Here is a 22,029-nt window from a genome sequence, read left to right on the forward strand (position 1 = left end):
ACACGGCGAGGGGGCGGTTTTCTGCTGCGGCTACCAGCAAGTAGACGCCCTACTTGCTGGTAGAGACCGGATTTACATATTATAAAACTTCGTTTTCTAAAGAAACAGCCGCATGAAAGTAAGTAAGACTATTATATTCTCCTATATCGCGCTATAAGGAATGTAACTATCCCAAAAAAAAAAAGACTTTTGCGGGGTGACAGAAGCCCTTTAATGTTTTTTTATTTTGGGGAAAGGGGGTGACTTGAATTACACTTTTCATATCGTTCCCCTAGGGAACTATAGCAGGCAGTCATTAGATTGCTTTTATGAGAATTATACTATGTTCCTATGGAGCCCTGCCACACAGAAGGACAGGGGCTGCTGCACACACACATTGGCTCCCCCAATCTCCGCCCCTTCTGGTTTTTTGTGCCTCCAGATATTTTTTTGACAGAAGGAAATTGCATATCTGACTAGGTACTTGATGTAGAGTCAACCAAGGTGCATATAATAACAAGAAACCTTGGGATTATTGGTTAGATTATTATGGCACCTAGTATAAGGCTACTTTCACACTCTCGTTTGGTGCGGATCCGTTCAGATATACGACCATCTGCATCCGTTCAGAACGGATCCGTTTGTATTATCTTTAACATAGCCAAGACGTTTTCTATTGTTCCAGATTGTGTCATAGAAAACGGATCCGTCCCCATTGACTTGCATTGTGTGCCAGGCAGTGCTTGAAGTGGGCCGGAACGCGGCGGTACTCAGTACCGCCACTTCCAAAAATTGCCCTGGAGAGTACCAGCACCTCTCCGTGCGCCCAGTACGTGGGTTTCCGGTACCGGAGCGCAGCGGAGAGCTGGCAGTATCCAGTGGCGTTGCGAGGGGGGTGCGGGCCGCACCGGGTGACACCAGTCTGATGGGGTGTCACCCGCTGGCCGCCGGAGTTCTCCTTACTTATTACTCGCAAGCACGTCTGCCCGGCCGTCACGTGGTGAAGGGGGTGTGACTGCCTGATGAGTGGCGCCGCGGCGGATGCACTGCAGGAGCAGCCAGCAGGCCTAGGACTCGAGTCTGGAGCTAATGGATTGGGTGGTGAGTCACGTGACAGCAGTGACTCACTCACACAGCCAGCCAGACCTGCCACTGCCGCGCCTGAGGGAGGAGGAGGTGTGGTAAGTAGCGCAGAGAGCGCATATTGACTTTATATTTAGATGATTTCATTTAATACCCCATTATAGTATTGATTAAATTTTTTTGGGGGGGGGGGGGGGGGGGGTTGGCCTCCAGGTCCAGCCAGGTTAAAGCTTGAACAGAAGGTGGAAATGCACTTTAATGCTCTATGACTCATGGAGCATTAAAGTGCATTTCCTGGAAATGCAGCAAACTACATAATGGAGGGCAGTGTGGGGGCGAATTACTTAGTGGGGGGGGCAAATTACATAATGGAGGGCAGTGTGGGGGGCAAATTACTTAATGTGAGGCAGTGTGGGGGGGGGGGCATATTACTTAAAGTGATTCTGCACTTTGTTTTAACTGATGATCTATCCTCTGGATAGATCATGAGCATCTGATCAGCGAGGGTCCGACACCCGGGACCCCCGCCGTTCAGCTGTTTGAGAAGGCAGTGGCGCTATAGCAGTGCCGCGGCTTTCTCACTGTTTACCGCTGGCCCAGTGACATTACGACTAGTATCAACTGGCCTGGGCGGGGCTAAGCTCTATTCAAGTGAACAGAGCTTAGCCCCGCCCAGGCCAGTGATACTAGTCATGATGTCACTGGGCCAGCGGTAAACAGTGAGAAAGCCGCGGCGCTCCTATAGCGCCGCTGCCTTCTCAAACAGCTGATCGGCGGGGGTCCCGGGTGTCGGACCCTCACTGATCAGATGCTCATGATCTATCCAGAGGATAGATCATCAGTTAAAAAAAAGTGCAGAACCCCTTTAATGTGGGGCAGTGTGGGGGGCATATTACTTAATGTGGGGCAGTGTAGGGGGCAGTATTACTAATTATGGAACTCTAGAAGGGAATTACTATGGGTGGGACTATGAGGAGCACAATTACTATGGGGGCACTATTATTTCTTCAGGATAGTTTTTGGGGGTATTGGGGAGCACAGCGAGCCGCAGGATAACACTGTGGGGACTCCAGGTTGGGGGATGATGATAGAAAAGTGAGGACACTAAGATGTCCGTGTTTCACACTCTGCAGAGACGAGACGCGGCTGAAAGAAGTGTCTGGACCAAACGGAGAAGATGATGACAGAGAAGATCTACATCGGAGGAGACGTCACCTGGGAGGCCCTGGATGTGAGAGGTACGTGCTGCTGTATAGTATAGTGTATTTATGTATGTGTACCATGTATATGGTGTATTTATATGTATGTGTGTTGGATATATATGGTGTACGTGTCCCGACGCCACGCGCCCGCCGTAGTAGGGAACCTGTTCTCAAAAATTTTAATCCGACCCCCCCCCCAGTTGTCGATCTGCCTGCTAGCACCCCCAACCCCCCTTCCTGTTGGCAATCTGTCTGCTTAGCCCCCCCCCTCCCAGTGTAGGGGGCCCCTGCACATCAGACCCCCCCATCACACACATATATATTAGTTCCTCTATGTACCAGGACCCCCCCCCCACCACCGCACATTCGTTCCTCTCTGTACCAGTACCGGCGCCTAATAGAGTACCGGCACCTCTTTTGGCCCACTTAAAGCACTGGTGCCAGGACGGATCAGTTTAACTCAGTTTCATCAGACGGACATCAAAACGCTGCAAGCGGCGTTTTTGTGTCCGCCTCCAAAGCGGAATGGAGATGGACTGATGCATTCTGAGCGGATCCTTTTCCATACAGAATGCATTAGGGCAAAACTGATCCGTTTTGGACCGATTGTGAGAGCCCTGAACGGATCTCAGAAACAGAAAGCCAAAACGCGAGTGTGAAAGTAGCCTGAGATGGAAGAGTCCCCTGTCATCCCCATTAAAGGGAACCTGTCACCAGGATTTTGTGCATAGAGCTGGGGACATGGGCTGCTAGATGGCCGCTAGCACATCTGCAATACCCAGTCCTCACAGCTCTCTGCGCTTTTATTGTGTTAAAAAACCTTTTTGATCAATATGCAAATGACCTGATATGAGTCCTGTATCCGGAGAGGAGTCAAGCGGAAAGGAGCCCAGCACCGCCCCGCGTCCTCCGAATCTCCTCCTTGCTGGCTGACGTCACAGAGCTGGAGCGCCGAAATCTCGCGATGCGAGAACTAGCGCATGCGCAGTGTCGGCATCATGTTCATTCCCTGTGCAGCACAGGGAACGAACTACGCATGCGCTAGCTCGCGCATCGCGAGATTTCGGCGCTCCAGCTCTGTGACGTCAGCCAGCAAGGAGGAGATTCGGAGGACGCGGGGCGGTGCTGGGCTCCTTTCCGCTTGACTCCTCTCCGGATACAGGACACATATCAGGTAATTTGCATATTGATCAAAAAGGTTTTTTAACACAATAAAAGAGCAGAGAGCTGTGAGGACTGGGTATTGCGGATGTGCTAGTGGCCATCTAGCAGCCCATGTCCCCAGCTCTATACACAAAATCCTGGTGACAGGTTCTCTTTAAGGGGTTTATCCCATGATGTAATAAAATAAAATCTTGTAGTACATGACAATCTCTTTCCAAGAAAGCTCTAACCAGCCCTGTACCTCACATGGATCCAGAGATCTCCCCATTCATTGTTCCAGTTACTCTGCTAGATTTATATCAAGCTGGCAGCTCAGGGGGCGTGTCCTTTCTGCTGCAGCTCAGGGGGCGTGTCCTTTCTGCTGCAGCTCAGGGGGCGTGTCCTTTCCGCTGCAACTCTCTCCCTATCACAGCTCAGGAGGTAGATAAATTTTTTTATGACTAACTCAGTGACTAAATAAAATTTGTAATTGTATGTACGGTAATTTAAAAAGTATTCAGATCCAGGTGCTGGTTTGAAAACTGCAGAATATTTTTTGTGGAATCGCCCCTTTAAGCTGTGTTCTCCTTTCATGCTTTGTCATCTTTGTCAGTCATTTGGTTATTTTTTTCTCCTGTTTGCGTGTTTGCTAAGCTCTTTGTAAACTGTTTGATTTCATTGCTGTGAGGTGGAATCTTTTTGTTCTCTTCCTGATCTGCACATACTCTGCGCAGGACACTGGGCTCCAGATTGGTGCTTTTTATCTGTTGCGAGGCTTGGACGTGTTTCTTATCCTATTCTATGTACTTGCAATATTCCTTAGTTGTAAATTTGAAGATTACTGTTCTTTTATATGCTTTTGAATGAATCATGTTGTGTTGGTGCTGATGGTGTGACTGAGAGAGCAACCTGTCCAGCCACTTGGACGCCATGACCATATCATCTGAGAGATTTAAACTGCCAGGATCGGAGTTATTTCCAATCCCTTCCATTGCAGCAGATTGTCACCGGTAATACAGCTGATACCTGTAGTGGATGGGTTGGGGGCACCTCCTGCTCACACACCATCTCTGGCTGTACATTGCACTAATTGCAGAGCTGCAGCGCCGTAAGTGGCAGATGTCACCAAGGGGTTAATAATCTGTTCATGCTGCACTTGCATCATAGAGAAAATCAGGGGACACAGATTACACAAGTCTTGGTGATGTCAGCTTACACCTATGATACTGGAAATGAAAGTTCTTATGCAATAATTTCTAATTACAGCTCTTTTAGTAGCCGGCTCCGTCACTGTTCAGGATTACTAAAGTCATGTTGACGCACTAAATCTTCTACTTCATTCATCCACGCGGGTTAATGAATGTGGAATTTATTTTACAGATCCACAGATCAAATAATAGTTTCTACTGCAGGCCACATACACATGGTGCATATTGTGTGCAGATTTTCTCTGGATAATACGATATATACGCTATATATTTGTGTATACAGAGATAGCTGTCAATCACTGATAGGACCGCCTCCCAGACTCCAAAGCCCTGATTGAGCAGGAATTTAAATAAATGAAATACAAGTTTTACTGAATATTTTCCCACAAAACCATATATGAATCCACTCGGGTCGTCCTGCTCTATACCATGCTGCCTGTAGCTTACATTGCATTTTTATTATGACAAGTTCCCTTTAAGAAAAATGTCGCTGCCACGTCTCCTATACTGTATATATTTATTATAGGGGTTGTCTAAATTATTAAATACTTATTAAATAAAACCCCTATGCTCACCAGTTAATCCCCTGCAGTTTCCAGCGCAGTAGCTCCACTCATCCTCTCCAGTCTGTAGCCAATCACTGGCCTCACCGATCTCGTGTCCTATACTCCTGAGGCCAGTGATTGGCTGCAGTGTAGAAATGCTGTTGCTACAACCCAGCGGTGCAGTCCAGAGCTATATCGGTGGAAACGCCAGGTGATTTAAAGCTTTTTTTTTTCTTTTTTTTTCTTTAGTTTACTACATTAAGTGGCTTACTCAGACAACCCTTTGAAGGCTATGTACACCTTTTGGGGGGTCAATGTTTTTTATTTATTATTATTGCATTGTACTGATTTTGAGCTAAAAATCATTTTTTAAATTGTTTTTTTTTTTTACAAATATGGAGCTCTTTTTTCTGTACAGGGCTGGGATGCTCTAATAGAGGGATCTGAATTTTCTCTTTGTTCTGTCAGCCAGCTAATCTGATGGGCTCCTTATCTCTGACATTATAGACACTCATTATAGATCAGTCCTTATCTTACTGATAAGAATGTGGCTGAAATAAAGTAGTTTAGAGATAAGGGTTATTAGAGTGAAAGTGAAAAGTAGGATTCACACAGCTAAAGAGTTAACCCTTTGTGACAGAACGGCTTAATATGTTCAAGAAAGGCCAATTGAAAAAGGGATTTTTAGCCCAAGATGAATGAAATGCAATCATGAAAAAAAAAATTTCCTCCGAAGGTGTATATAGCCTTTAAATGGGGGACATTAACCCTGGCATCATATGTAAGAATGTCAAGAGTAGTTCATGTCCTACTGTAGAAAATATGGAGGATCCTAAATGAGTTTTTGGGGCGTTTAAATTTTTTTTATCTGGGATTCTGTTAGAAATAAGAAAAAAACAACAACTTTCTTTTGGCCAACACCGGACAAAGTTGGCAGAAGTCATGTGACTGTCATACAATCGCTCCCATTCTATGGACGTTGTAGTGATAAGACTGATGACAGCAGAGTTGAAAGGTGTTGGGGAAAAGCTCAGCCATAGGCTTCATGCACACGAACGTTGTTTTGGTCCGCATCCCAGCCGCAGTTTTTGCCGCTTGGATGCGGAGCCATTCAATTCAATGGTGGCGCAAAAGATGCGGACAGCACTCTGTGTGCTGTCCGCATCTGTTGCTCCGTTCCGTGGTCCGCAAAAAAAAATATAACCTGTCCAATTCTTGTCCGTTTTGCGGACAAGAATAGGCAGTTATATCAATGGCTGTCCGTGCCGTTCCACAAATTGCAGAACGCACACAGACGCCATCCGTGTTTTGCGGACCGCAAAACACACAACGGTCGTGTGCATGTAGCCATTTGGTGTATTACGGCTGTCAGATGTGTGACACAAGTCATGTAAATGAATTGGAGGCTCCTAAAAGCTGCTGTGAAGACAAATGGTGACTCACAGCAGACAGGTAAGTGAGTCAGGCACCATTGTTCGTGCTCATGACCGTGATCCCGGACACACATTTCCTACTTCAGTATATGAAAACCACTCATTTATTGGAAACCGCGGCACTCCTATATAAGATTGTAGCTGATACCAATGAGATAAACTAAAAGCGTGTAGTGTCCCCTCCATGTCATAGGGTGTAGCAGCCCATCTGAATACAGCCTTATACAGCAGGTCTGCCCGGTCACTTTTATTCTCAGGTCTTTGTGCTGTCCTCGTCTTTCTCAGTTTCGTCACCTGTTGGCACCTATGAATATGAACATCTCTACATGGCAGTGAAACCTAAGGCAACAAATCCGGTTCATTTCCTTATGGGAACTTCCAAAAAAGAAGCAGCCACAGTGTGATCTGATGACTCATACTAGCACATATGAACGTGGTGTTATGTCATCTCCTCCATGGCTGATAACTGCACATCCTCATACTTGGATAGTCTGTCGTCTTTATCCACATTTGGTCAATTTTGCCACAGGATTGAGGTCCTCCTGATCGCTCAAGTCCAGTTTCCCTTGGGGAAACCATAGTGAGCGTCTCCTGTGTAAATTTAATCCTGTCCCATGCTAATCTGTTAAAAGTATTCAAATATGTTAAAGGGGTTGTCATTTTTTATATATGGCTGAGAGTGGGTTACCTTTGGTTATCTGCTGCCATTCTGATTCTTACTGGTCCACTGCCTGGTCCCATCTCTACAAGCTGCTCAACCAATCACGGGTGCAGAGGTAACCTGGCTGAGCTGGCAGGGGAAGTGAGGAGCAGTGAGTAATGGGTTTTTCTTACCCACTCTGAATATATATGTTCAGATTTATAGTTTTTATGAAATGTAATCCCGTCACTCATAAGCTGCTTTTTGCAGTGTCTGTTAGGGGTATATGTCGGAATTTCAGACATTTAACTCCAACGGACTGTGTAGTCCATAGTCCAATGGGAGTCCATAGGCTCCTATGTATTAGAAACATATACTGTGCAATATGTGCACAGTTTGGTGCTAAGAAAAAAGACAAAAGGGTGATCTAGTCTTATGAATTTGGTGTATGCCCCAGAAAGGATTGTCAGATGAATACTGCAAAGGTCTTAGGGCAGTGATGGTGAACCTTTTAGAGACCAAGTGCCTAAACTGCAACCCAAAACCCACTTATTTATCGCAAAGTGCCAACACAGCAATTTCATCTGAATACTGAAAAATACCGGCCAAGTTGAAGGGGTATTCCCATCACATGCAATGGGGGCATATCGCTAGGATATGCCCCCATTGTCTGATAGGTTGAGTGGGGAGAGCTGTGGCTGGAGGACCCCCAATTTCATAGAATTGAATGGGAGCGCACTGCACATGCGGCCCCTGCTCCCATTCATTTCTATGGGGCAGACGGAAATAGCCGAGCCAGCGCTCGGCTATTTTCGGCGGCCCCATAGAAATGAATGGAGGGTGGCTGCGCATGTGCAGTGCGCTCCCATTCAATTCTATGAAATCCGGGGTCCTCCAGCCACAGCTCTCCCCACTCAACCTATCAAACAATGGGGGCATATCCTAGCGATATGCCCCCATTGCATGTGATGGGAATACCCCTTCAACTTGGCCGGTATTTTTCAGTATTCAGATTAAATTACTGTTCTCATTGTAGGTGCGGGGGCTTAACACAGGCCCCAGTAAAATGAATGCCCCGTTGGCAGCCCCTAGTATTAAAAATGTCCCATTAGTGCCCCCCAGTATTAATAATGCCCCAGTAGTGGCCCCCTGACATTAATAAAGCCCCCATAGGAAATGCAATCCGTCCTGGTTGCAGATCTTGGGGGACCTGTCAGGTATGGCGGAAGATATAAAGGCCTTTTTTACCATTAATAGAGGGACGGCTTCTCCACCCATGGTATGGGACGCCATGAAAGCATACCTTAGAGGGCTACTGATCAAAGATATCAGTCGACATAAAAGTAAATCGCGAGAAGCTGATGTTAGGGCCCACCTATTGGTTTCAGAAGCAGAACAGGCGTTTCAGTTAGCCCCCACATTAGAAAATAGCAGAACCCTTGAAGCAGCACAGGAACAACTGAGATGTCAGCTAACGCAGGCGGCCGAACGTAAGAGAAGCTTTTATCAAATGAGGACATGGGAGGAAGGAGAAAGGGTGGGACACTTACTTTCTGTCGTCTCTAAAGCTCAGCGTGGGACAACGTGTATTCAGGAGCTGGTAGATAGCCGGGGGACGTCTAGGCAGGGGACACAGGGCATTTTGGAAGTTCTTAAGGATTTCTACGCCTCTCTGTACTCGTCTATGACTTCCAGCACAGTGGAAGAAATGGTTTGGTTTCTTGGAGGAAGCTGAGCTGCCTAAGTTGTCGGACGAAGATAGGGGAAAACTAAACGAACCAATTACGATAGAGGAGCTGGAGGAAGCGCTTGGAGACATGGCAAGAGATAAGGCCCCAGGGGTGGATGGACTCCCAGTGGAAGTCTATAAGGTATTTCAAGGGATATTGTTACCTGAACTGCTTAAGGTATTTGAATTCTCCCTAGAAGCTGGGTCGCTGCCGCCTTCTATGCAAGAAGCACTAATTGTAGTCATACCGAAGCCTGGGAAGGATCCCAAGTATCCGGATTCCTACAGGCCAATATCGCTGTTGACAGTAGATGTAAAACTGCTAGCGAAGGTGTTGGCGACACGGTTGTCTAGGTTGATTCTCACCATAGTGCATCCGGATCAAACAGGCTTTATGCCCGGCAAATCTACTGCCATTAATGTCCGGAGATTGTACACCAGTTTACAGATTCCAGGGGAGGATAGTGGGGATAGAGCTGTGCTGACGCTTGACAGTATTGAATGGAAATATCTCTGGACTGTTCTGAACTGTATGGGCTTTGGTACTCAATTTATTAGATGGGTCCAAGTACTTTATTCCACTCCACGAGCACGGATTAGAGCCAACGGAGGAATATCTGACTACATTAATTTGCAAAGAGGTACTAGGCAAGGTTGCCTACTGTCGCCTCTATTATTCGCATTAGCGATAGAACCCCTGGCAGCGTCGATCCGTAAATCACAGCAAATCAAGGGATTCCAATATGGCTCTATACAAAATAAATTTGCTCTATATGCAGACGACACCTTGTTATTTTTGAGGGATACTAATTCCTCTTTGAACGCTGTTATGTCCCTTATTGATAGGTTTGGGGGGTTTTCTGGTCTTACCATTAATTGGCAGAAGTCAGCGTTGATGCCTATAGATGGTCAGGACTTATTGAACATGCCGAGTACTGGTGTGGTACCATGGGTGACGAAAATTAAATATCTGGGGATATATGTTACCCCTAGAATTTTGGATTTTGAGGAACTTAACCTGAATCCGCTCTTGGCTAGGTTTAGGCTTAAGGTCAAGACATGGTGCAGATTATTTCTTTCTGTAGTGGGTAGAGTGAATCTACTGAAAATGGTGTTGATGCCACAATTACTATATATATTAAATAATGCTCCGATCTGGATACCTTTGGACAGGTTCCGGAGGAGCAACACTATTTTTAGGGAATTGATATGGAAGGGCGGTAGGGCACGGATTAGGTTGGAGACGCTGCAATACCCTAAGACGGAGGGGGGACTAGCGGTGCCCAATGCGTGGCTTTATTATCTTGCTGCACAGAGCCAACATTATCAGGGATGGATGGAGGGCAACCTTCAGGAGACTACGTGCCAAATATTACAACAATGGCTAGGTAAAAGAGACCTTATGTGTATCCTGGAAGGAGCTGGGGTTACTTTAAGGAAAGAGAAATTGCCATTGATAGATCTCATGAAGAAAACGTGGGCCAAATTAAACAACTGAGAGGAATAGGAGGTGTAAGTGAACTCTCGCCAATTTGGAATAACAATATATTGCCGGAGTTCTTACACTTTTCTACATCTAAGAACTGGGAGTCCAGAGGGGTGTGGAGAATAGGGAACTTACTTGAGGGAAATGTCTTTAAGTTGTTCCAGGATATGCAGGAAGAATTTAACATCCCACGTAATTGCTTTTATCAGTATCTCCAACTTAGACATGCGTATGAGACCACTATAAGGACGGGCTGCTTAGTGGCTAAAGTGGAGGCAGTTCAAAAACTGATTTTGATGGGAGGTAACAGGAGAGGTTTGATTTCCCAAGTGTATGCTCTGTTGTTGGAAAAATTCCTTGCTGCTTTTCCATTGTCGAGAATGAGTAAATGGGAAAGAGATGTAGGAGAGATTCCGAAAGATCAATGGGCTGATATACTGGAAGCAGTGCCAAAGGTGTCCCTGAGTGAGCAGGGCAAGCTGTCGCAACTCTTTATCCTACACAGAGTGTATAAAACACCAGTGTTTTTGCATAGGGTTGGATGTAGGGCTGATGCAAAGTGTCCTAGATGTTCGGAAGAGCCTGTGGACTGCATATGCTTTGGACTTGCCCAGTTATTGCACGCTACTGGGAAGAGATACTAGACTTGATACACCAGCGTATGGAGTTAAGGGTGCAAAGTAGGGATCGACCGATATTGATTTTTTAGGGCCGATACCGATAATTTGTGAACTTTCAGGCCGATAGCCGATAATTTATACCGATATTCTGGGAATTTTCATTTTTGAGAAAAAAAAAAAATTCCTACACAAATCTGCTGAAAATTAATATGTTTATTGTTAATGTGTATTTTTTTTGTTTATTGTTAATGTGTATTTTTTTTATAAGTCTTTTTCATTTATACTTAATATTTTTGTGTTTTATTTATTTTTTACTAACTTTTAGCCCCCTTAGGGACTAGAACCCTTGTCCTATTCCCCCTGATAGATCTCTATCAGGGTGAATAGGAGCTCACACTGTCCCTGCTGCTCTGTGCTTTGTGCACACAGCAGCATGGAGCTTATCATGGCAGCCAGGGCTTCAATAGCGTCCTGGCTGCCATGGTAACCGATCGGAGCCCCAGGATTACACTGCTGGGGCTCCGATCGGAGGAGCAGGGGAGAGGGGATCCTGTGGCCACTGCCACCAATGATTACTACTGGGGGGCTTGGGGGGGCGCACTGCGCCACCAATGAAGATAAGTCTCTCATTCATATACAGGAGGCGGGAGCTGGCTGCAGAATCACATAGCCGGCTCCCGACCTCTATGAGCGGTAGCTGCGATCCGCGGCACCTGAGGAGTTAACTACCGCGGACCGCAGCTATCGCTCATAGAGGTCGGGAGCCGGCTATGTGATTCTGCAGCCAGCTCCCACCTCCTGTATATGAATGAATGAAAGGCTTATCTTCATTGGTGGCGCAGCGGCCACAGCCCCTCCCCTCCTCTTGTCTTCTCTTCTGTCATTGGCGGCAGCGGCAGCACAGGGGGAGGGAGACACTGCTTCCTTCTCCCCTGTGCTGCGGAGGGAACACAGAGAGCGCTGAGAGCAGCGCGTTCTGTGTTCCCAATACGTTATCGGTATATCGGCAAAATAGATGCCGATACCAATAACGTTCAAAATCCTCAATATCGGCCGATAATATCGGCCAAACCGATAATCGGTCGATCCCTAGTGCAAAGTGACCCGAAAGTATGTATATTGGGATATGTCTCGGAGCTCGCAACTACTGAATTACCTTTTGGAATAATATGTACACATGTAATAGAGATATTTTTATGTCTTTATGCTACCATGTAATTTTACGCTGTAGTGTAATTGTATGATCTGGAAACAGACAAGGTCATGTGAATATTGTTTCATAACTTTACCTTACATGTAACAATAAAAAAGATTTGATTAAAAAAAATAAAGCCCCCATTAATAGTAATGCCCCATTAGTGGCTCTCAGTATTTATAAGGCCCCCATTAGTGACCCCCAGTATTAATGGCCCCCAGTAAAATTAATCGCCCCATTAGTACCCCCTAGTATTACTTTTTTTCCATTAGTGGCTCCCACTAATAATGAGGCCCCCAGTATTATTAATGTCTCCTTCCCCGCTCTTATTGTGGAAATAAAAATAAAAAAAACTCTCCACATCCATTGGATTGCACCCGGGGAACACTGGATGTGCAGCACAAGACCTCCGATCCAGCGTGATTACATTGTGCAGGTCCTGCTGCTTCCAGTCAATGCTGCAAAACTTTATCATGCTGGAGCGCAGGTCCTCACCCCAGCACCATCAGACGGATTAAAGGGAGTCTGTCACCACAATTTGCCCTTATATACCGCTTACATAGCGCTGTAGCACACCTATAGATCAGTCAAATGGTACCTTAGTCTTTTTGTTTGGATGTTCACCAGGGGCAAAAACGCTGTTTTATTCATATGTAAATGAGGGCTCGCAAGTGCCCAGGGGCGGCGTTCGGGCTGTAAGTGCCCAGGCCGCTCTTCCTTCTTCTCACATAACCCCTCCCCAGCCTGCGGCTTTGCCCGCCCTGTAAGCCTCTTGCGTCATCCAGTGTACTGGACGAGATCCCGCATGCGCACTGTGATGACCATTATGGGCAGCAGCATCGCTCCATGCAGTGCGCATGCACCAGCGGGATCCCGGCCAGTACACGAGGACCATGACTTCTGTGTGCGTTTCACATCCATGTGTCATATACACAAAAGATAGAACATGCCTTATACTGTGAAGTCAATGGGTTTGCAACAAAATGTGGCATGCACAATAACTGCAAAACAGCCACAGTGGTTTGCATGAGGCCTAAAGATGGCGTAAGCTTAGGCAGGCTGTCTAGACCTAGTACCAGATTTATCATAGGGTCTCAGGCTCTATGATAAATCGGGTGCATGGATAGATCACTCTCTTTATACCAACTATTGGTTGGCTTTCTTTGAGACAGATTTCTGCCACACAGTGGGGCATCTTAGGCCCCCCCCCCACCTTTTTTCTGCTAAGTCCTAGATCTGCGAAATTGCACCAATTTGCTCCACTTTTTACTCAGATTTTGGTGCAGACACATTAATAAATCTGGGCCACAATGCGCCTGCAAAGTGCTGCAGATTTTCCACCCACAATTGCCTAGCGGAAAATCTGCACAAAATCCCCCATATTTACGTACGTGCAAGGGTTTTGGAGTAGGAAACTATGGGGGAGATTTATCAAACTGATTGAAAGTAGAACTGGCTTAGTGTCTGATTCCACCCTTTATTTTCCAAAGGAGCTGTGAAAAATGAAAGGTCTAATCTGATTGGTTGCTATGGGCAACTAAGCCAGTTCTACTTTACAACAGTTTGATAAATCTCCCCCTATGTCTTTCAAGGAGAGCCACATGCCATGACTTGAAGAGGTTTGACACATCTGACTGCAGTCCAGATAGACCAGGGCCGTCCTTCATCTTGAAAGATGACAAAAAACAGTTCCACAATCAGTAACCTTCCTGCTGATGCTTCATCCTGAAAGTAATAGTAGAGCTGGCCACCCTTCAAGATACCAGCATCTACCATTACATGACCAGTCACTTTGAAATGAATTAGGATGGTCATACACAAATTGCCTGAACCTGCCAATTTCAGTGGGACCTCCTAACAGTCTATGTGCATGAGGTTGTCCAGAGCTTTCTCAACTGCAAACATCAGGGGAAAGGATTAGCATGTTAGGAGATAAGTCTTCACCAGATGTGTCTAACAATGGTTTATTCTCCCACATCCATTGAGAACACATAACCTGATTGTGTATGGGTCAATTGGGAGGAATAGCTGCCAGCCGAATGCCTATCATCAATATCTAATCACTGGGGTTCCAACTCCGGGTGCTGCGGCACTTTGTTGACCATCATGGCTTTCTCCTAGGCCTTTGTGCAGCTCGCCTGCAATACCAAGCACAGCTACGTTGTATGGCACCGTACTTTCATCAGTCCTATAGAAATGAATTGTTCCGGTCACTTGGGGAATCCCGTTCTGGAGACTGGGACCCGCACCAATCTGACATTGGTGGCATGTCCTAGCGAAATACCATCCATGTCTAAGATGAGACATCCCCTTTAAGCTCTAATACTGGGGTTATGGTTTCCATTTATACAGGACCCATGACTAACCTGTTCCTTGGTGATCCTGTTGTGCCATCCTGGCCATTAAAGAGCAATAGAAACCAGATGGAAGAACTAGCAGAAGTTTGAGCCTTGGACTTTCTGACCTGCTTAATCATTACGTGTTTTGACACAGCAGCCATGCATTTTCAATTAAATATCACTATGTTAAAAAAGAGGAACACAAATCACAAAAACGTCTGTACTATTTTTGTGTCACATCTGTCCCAGTCCTCGGTGGGTAAGCACAGGACAGTCACCTGTTTGAGGGTAAAGGAATGAATTAGGGCTGCAGCTAACGATTATTTGAATAATCGATTAGTTGTTGATAATTTCATCGATTTAATCAGGACAAAACACCAAAATGACAAAAAAAAAAAGGGGGTTTATATGATTTTACTTGAAAAATTATGTTCAAAGGCCATATTAAAATAAACTGGATGGCACTGTTATGGGGGATCTGTGGATGAACACTGTTATGGGGGATCTGTGGATGAACACGGTTATGGGGGATCTGTGGATGGCACTGTTATGTGGAGGGGGATCTGTGGATGGCACTTATGTGGAGGGGGATCTGTGGATGAACACGGTTATGGGGGATCTGTGGATGGCACTGTTATGTGGAGGGGGATCTGTGGATGGCACTGTTATGGGGAGGGGGATCTGTGGATGGCACTGTTATGGGGAGGGGGATCTGTGGATGGCACTGTTATGGGGAGGGGGATCTGTGGATGGCACTGTTATGTGGAGGGGGATCTGTGGATGGCACTGTTATGTGGAGGGGGATCTGTGGATGGCACTGTTATGTGGAGGGGGATCTGTGGATAGCACTGTTATGGGGAGGGGGATCTGTGGATGGCACTGTTATGGGGAGGGGGATCTGTGGATGGCACTGTTATGGGGAGGGGGATCTGTGGATGGCACTGTTATGTGGAGGGGGATCTGTGGATGGCACTGTTATGTGGAGGGGGATCTGTGGATGGCACTGTTATGTGGAGGGGGATCTGTGGATGGCACTGTTATGGGGAGGGGGATCTGTGGATGGCACTGTTATGGGGAGGGGGATCTGTGGATGGCACTGTTATGGGGAGGGGGATCTGTGGATGGCACTGTTATGGGGAGGGGGGATCTGTGGATGACACTATATAGCATCTTATGCTATATGTGTCATCCACAGATCTCCCCCATAACAGTGTCATCCACAGATCCCCCTCCCCATAACAGCCCCTGCCCCGCCACTCACAGCAGTAGACTAACTTAACTGGCAGTAACTTTTACTTGAACTCTAAATCAGCCCATCTTAATTACCTTACAATGAAGCTCCGGTAACAGGCAGAGTGGGCGGCGGCGTAACGTCACTAACTAACTCACGTGACGCGCCTGCTCCGCCCACTTTATGGATGAAACAGGCGCTTCACGTGAGTGACGGTACTGGAGCTTCATTGTAAGGTAATAAAGATGCGCTGATTTAAAGTTCAAGGACCCGCGGGCATAGCAACGAATCGAGCAATTATTCGATAACTGGATTCGTTGACAATGAATCCCGTTATCGAATATTATCGATAACTTCGATTAATCGTTGCAGCCCTAGAATGAATGTGAATACACATGGCACATGTACCCTAAAATGATGCTGTGAAAGAAAATACAACTCTTCCCACAAAGAACAATAGATGAAAACCTAAAAGTTATGGTTTTCAAAATGCATAGATGAAAATAAAAGCATCCTGCGTCCAATACCCTTGGAGCAGTTATGTTAGAATTGTAAGGACTTTGTCACAAGCCTATTATTTATTGGTTTCCTTAATTTACCATGAAATGATACAAATAGGTTTTTGTCCATTGCGCTGATCCTCTTTCTTCTCTTCTGCAGGAATACGTTTTCTCTCTGTGCGTCTCAGAACATTGCAAGAAACTTGCATCCCTAAGCTGAGAGTGCCGTCGCAACGCCTGGGAGATGCCATCAATGACACATTATCCAAAACGTATTAAGTGAAAGAGGGGAGCTTAAAGATCTCTGGTCGTCTGCTAAACGTGATGACGGCCTGGTCCATGGTCAAAAAATTGGAAATGGAAAAGAAAAAGCCGTCCAAAGAAGAAAGGGCGGCTGCAAACGAGATGGACTACTCACAGGACCTTGGAGACTGCAGTGAATCTGACGAATGGACCAGCTCCGAGAGTGAAGCAGAACAGCAGGGAGGCAGAAGTGGAATTGGGAGTTATGTCAATATGCTTTTTCAAGGTATAGACATTGCAAGTAAGCCACACAGACAGCTTTGTAGGTCACCGTGTTTGGACCGTCCCAGCTTCTCACAGAGCAGCATTCAAGTTCTGCCGGAGCAGCAACCCAAGCTGGAAGATACCAAGAGTATCCGGGACAGGGAATATCAAGCGAAGATGGACTTTGCCCTAAAGTTGGGATACAGTGGGGAGCAAATCCAAGCTGTCCTCAACAAACTGGGTGCAGACGCTCTTATCAATGATATCCTGGCAGAGCTGGTGAGACTGGGGAACAAGGGAGAATCGGAAGCACAGAGCAGCGGAGACGTGGTCAGTAACAACCTTGTACCCAGAGGCCCCTGTACCAAAGAGATCGCAAGTCCAGAACTATCTCTAGAAGATGAAGTTGTTGACAACACAGACAATCTGCGACCTATTGTCATTGATGGAAGTAACGTGGCCATGAGGTTGGTTTCCAGATATATTTATCACAGGAAAAATTAAACTAATTTCTCTGCACAAAACCGTAATGTGACCTTCATGTTTACTTGTACTTGCCATATGATTCTGCCGGGTATTTCTGTAGGATTCAGTATGACCGACAAAATCAAATGCTGTACAATTACATCATTTAAGGGGGTTGTCCAGGACTAACTTATTGATGACCCTGCACTTGAATGGGAGCAGCACTGCAGTAACTATGCGCGCCCACTGCACAGTGGATGAAGCCATGGCGTTCCAGTGCCTGGATCCAGCAAATAGCTGGTTGGTGGGGGGTACGTTAAGTCGGACCCTGGCAATCTCCTATTGTTGACCTGTCCCAAGGATTGGTCATCAGGGATTTGATAACTCATCAGAGATGGAAAAGCGCTGCATAAGAGTGCATTCACTCGAACAAATGTATTTTTCAGTCCGCAAAACGCAGATCTGCAAAAAAAATAAAAAATACGGAGGACATCCGTGTTGTATCCGCTTTTTTTTTTTTTTTTTGCAGATCCATTGTAACAATGTCTATCCTTGACTTGCAAAACGGACAAGAATAGGACATGTATCTTTTTTGCAGGGCTATAGAACGGACATATGGATGCAGACAGCACACGGCGTGCTGTCCGCATGTTTTGCAGACCCGTTGAAATGAATGGGTCCACATCCTATCTGCAAAAAATGTGGACCAAAAATATGGTTGTGTGAATGGGACCTAATACATATTCAGGATGGCCTGATTTACTTAAAAGGAGTCGTGAAACAGAAAACCATTAATAGAGGAAGGTCTTATGTTCAGGTTCCTCTCTTGGCCAGACTGGAGAACGTCTCTCCCTCTGGAGGCATCACACAGGCAGCCCATTCATTTCAATAATCACTATAATGCTTCATTGTGGTGGCGCTGCAAGTCATTTGAACTTTCACTGCTCAGGTTCTCCACCGGTAATAGGCGATCGCTCGGGGTCACTCTACTACCCGCTTATTGTTAAGGGACTCTTGACATGAGGTGAGTCTTCCAAGCCGAGAACCCCTTTAAAGCTACAATCTCTGTGAATGATGGTTGCTTATTCTGATGTCCACCCAGCTGACATTTCTTGTCCTCCTTTGTCGGCTTTATGACATATTTCACATCAGTGTCACTGGAGGCATTTACTAAATACAATAATCATAGAATTATGATGAAGACGTTGGGTTGCCTCAGTCAGACATATCAGATTTATTCACAAATCTGGTTGTGCTGCGGATTAGGGTCCATTCAGATGTTCGTAGGTGTTTTGCGAAACACGGACACCGGCAATGTGCGTCCGCATTTCGCGGACCGCACATCGCCGGCACTATAATAGGAAATGCCGCGGACAAGAATAGGACATGTTCTATTTTTTTCGGGAACAGAAGTGCGAATGTGGACAGCACATAGTGTGCTGTCCGCACCCGTTCCGCAAAATTGCGGAACAGATCCGGACCTGAGTTGCGGATGTGTGAATGGACCCTAAAAAAGGATTTTTAGGACTTTGACCTCTCCTCAGCATAGGTCATCAATATCAGATCAGTGGGTGTCTGACACCTGGCACCCCTACCAATCAGCTAATTCGTGGGTGTGCGAGGTGTCAGAGTCCCACCAATCTGACAATAGGTCATCAGTATCGAAGTACTGGAAACCCATTTTAAAGGAGTTTTCAAAGTTGTATGAAAATGCCCCACATGGGCAAATATAAAAGGAACATCTACTCCCCACTTAAAGGAAATCTGTCACCAGGATAATTGCTGTAGAAGTAAAGCCATGGCCTAATAGCACTTAGTACCTGATTTCAAGATGTGCCTTTGTTCCAGCAATAGATGCTTTTATCCTCTAAAAATCCAGTTTATTTGGTATGCAAATGAGCCAGTAAGGTGCCCAGAGGGGCGTCACTCTTGTAGGAAGGAGCCCAGACACGCCCCTGCCACAATGTGACCACCCACCCCTCCTACATTCAAGCCATATCTCTGCCCCCCTTTTCCCTGCTCCCAGCATGAGGGCGGGCTTGGGCACTAGCAGGGGGCGTGTCTGGGCTCCTTCCTACAAGAGTGACGCCCCTCTGGGCACCTTACTGCCTCATTTGCATACCAAATAAACTGGATTTTTAGAGGATAAAAGCATCTATTGCTGGAACAAAGGCAGATCTGGAAATCAGGTACTAAGTGCTATTAGGCCATGGCTTTACTTCTATAGCAATTATCCTGGTCACAGATTTCCTTTAATGCTCCACGGTTTCCAGCACTGCAGCTCTGGTTTTCACCTTCGGTCTCATGCTCACTACCACTGAGGCCAGAGATTGGCTGCAGCAGTCATGAGCAGCATATAGCTACATCATTGCTGCAGCCTAGAAACAGATGGTGAGGACTGCGGCGCTGGAAATAGCAGGGACTAAGTGGGATTGATTATTATTTTATCACATTTTGTGGCACTGGGGGAGTTTTCTTATAATTCGGACAACCCCTTTAAATTATGTTTCACATGAATGATGGTCTGTGTAATGAAAGGGTGTAGTTATGTACTCTGCAGGGCAATGTACTCTCTGAGGAAATGTAAGAACCACAGATTCTTAACCCCTCACTAGACTAATGGGACGTTCTTCAGTGACTCATCATTTACACATTCTGGAAAGTTCTGCTGTGTTTCGATACTGTGTCATGGGTGCATTTCTTAGCCTTTTCTTTTCTCATTCTTATAGCCATGGCAATAAAGAAGTCTTTTCTTGTCGAGGGATACAGCTGGCTGTGGAATGGTTTCTTGAGAAAGGACATAAAGATATTACAGTGTTTGTGCCTGCGTGGAGGAAAGAGCAGTCCCGTCCCGATGCCCCCATAACTGGTACTTCACCTTATTAGATCTCTGCGTGTTAGTAAGGCGTTTGTCATAAGTGTGTATTTTACGTTATTAAATGGAGAACGTCAGAGAGCACTTTCCAAGATGAGATGCCCAAAGACTTCCACGTTTGGAATGAAATCCCATTCCAACATTGCAGAAATGTGTCACAGCTGCAGGAAATCTTAGCGCAGAGAATGCGCATGCTGCGCAGTAAGTGACGTGTCTGTACAGAACCTTAGACCAATGCACAGTAGTTCCATTATGTCAGGTTTTTGATTTGTTTTGTTCCCTTAGATCAAGAGATTCTCCGCAAACTGGAAAAGGAGAAGATTTTGGTCTTTACCCCATCCCGCAGGGTACAGGGCCGCAGGGTGGTTTGCTATGATGACCGGTTTATAGTTAAGCTGGCCTTTGACTCTGAGGGCATTATTGTGTCCAACGACAACTACAGAGACCTACAGAATGAGAAACCCGAATGGAAGAAGTTCATCGAGGAACGGCTCCTGATGTATTCATTTGTCAATGATAAGTAAGTGTGAAATAAAATATTACACAAATAAATGGCAAGTTGCTCGGATCACACTTATGTGTTAGTTTTTTTTTTTAGTACTATACTTAATTGTTAGTGAAAAAACATTATTCATAATCGGACAGTTGCTATGTCACTTTGCTTTTTATTTTTTCTTATAAAGGTTGGAGATGGATTAAACTGGTGTCAATGTATCTCATCAGTTAAAGTGTAACTGTCATTTCAGTAGATTTTTTAATACAGCGTAGGGACAGGGATGTTAAACATTTTTGTAATATACTTTATTTGGGACAGGTGTTTCTTTGTACTAGAAAACTAGGCGTAAGGGGTTTTCTCAGCCAAGCTCTGAGTGTTGCTGAGGAGAGTCAGTCTTCAGCGATCTACTGAGTGCAACATACAGAGTCTTCCAGCCTGCGTATTGTCACTACCCCAGTTCCTGTGCCCTAACTATCACTGCCCATGTCCCTGCCTATCTGACGGGTTACCACAGCCATCTTCAGCGCCCAGTAGAATGCTGAAGACTAACTCTCCTTAGCAATGCAGTTAAAGCTCTGGTAAGGAGACTCTTTACACCCTATTTTTCTGGTACAAAGAAACATCTTTCCCCAATGATCTAGATTAAAAAAATGTTTATCACAATATTAAAAATAAACTCAGTTGCACAATTTTTTTTTACTGTAAAAGAAAGTGTCAACCTGGCTGTAGACTCCTGTTGTGCACTAAACTCTTTAGGTAGGCATCCAGTCTAAAACGAGGTCGCCTTTCTGTGGCAAATTAGATCAAAAGTTCCAGTTATTACAATGTTGGAAAGTTTCAGAAATAACTTAATGTAGTCACATATAAATCTTAGGCAGGTGTCCTTGAGGAAAGCACCTGTTCAGTTATATTAGGAGGTGCTGACTATCCACACATCCCTAAATGCCTTGTAACCAAAATCCCATTTGTTTCCAGGTTTATGCCTCCAGATGACCCTCTGGGAAGGCATGGTCCTAGCTTGGAAAATTTCCTGCGTAAAAAGCCTGTTGTACCGGAGCATAAGAAGCAACCTTGCCCCTATGGTAAGCTGAAGCAAAGTCATTTTATTTTTTTTATTTTCATTTTGTATTTTTTTTTTTTTTTTGTTGCTTTTTCATTATATTGTTGAAATGGTGAGCGTAGAGACTGCATAAAATGTGTTTTTTTATTTTTATCTTTAACTACAGTACTAGAAATGCAGAAAATCTACCCAAAAACAAACTGCATTCACACAGATAAGTTGTGTGGTCATGTCTGAGGGTCCTGGGTGCTTATATTTTTATTATGTGTTTATGACATGATGAGATGACTTGG

General features: G+C 45.4%; 1 protein-coding gene across 1 annotated transcript in view; it reads left to right on the plus strand.

Annotated features, from left to right (window-relative positions):
- ZC3H12B (zinc finger CCCH-type containing 12B) overlaps window positions 1–22,029 on the plus strand; it is a 101,985-nt gene that overhangs the window by 75,812 nt on the left and 4,144 nt on the right. Inside the window, exons 2-5 of the mRNA XM_040406475.1 lie at window positions 16,494–17,307; window positions 20,035–20,174; window positions 20,466–20,700; window positions 21,652–21,758. Of these exons, the coding sequence (XP_040262409.1) occupies window positions 16,658–17,307; window positions 20,035–20,174; window positions 20,466–20,700; window positions 21,652–21,758 (1,132 nt within the window). The 5' untranslated portion in view covers window positions 16,494–16,657. The remainder of the gene's footprint in view (window positions 1–16,493; window positions 17,308–20,034; window positions 20,175–20,465; window positions 20,701–21,651; window positions 21,759–22,029) is intronic.

The sequence above is a fragment of the Bufo bufo genome, chromosome 8 (assembly GCF_905171765.1).
Source record: "Bufo bufo chromosome 8, aBufBuf1.1, whole genome shotgun sequence".
Classification (NCBI taxonomy): domain Eukaryota; kingdom Metazoa; phylum Chordata; class Amphibia; order Anura; family Bufonidae; genus Bufo; species Bufo bufo.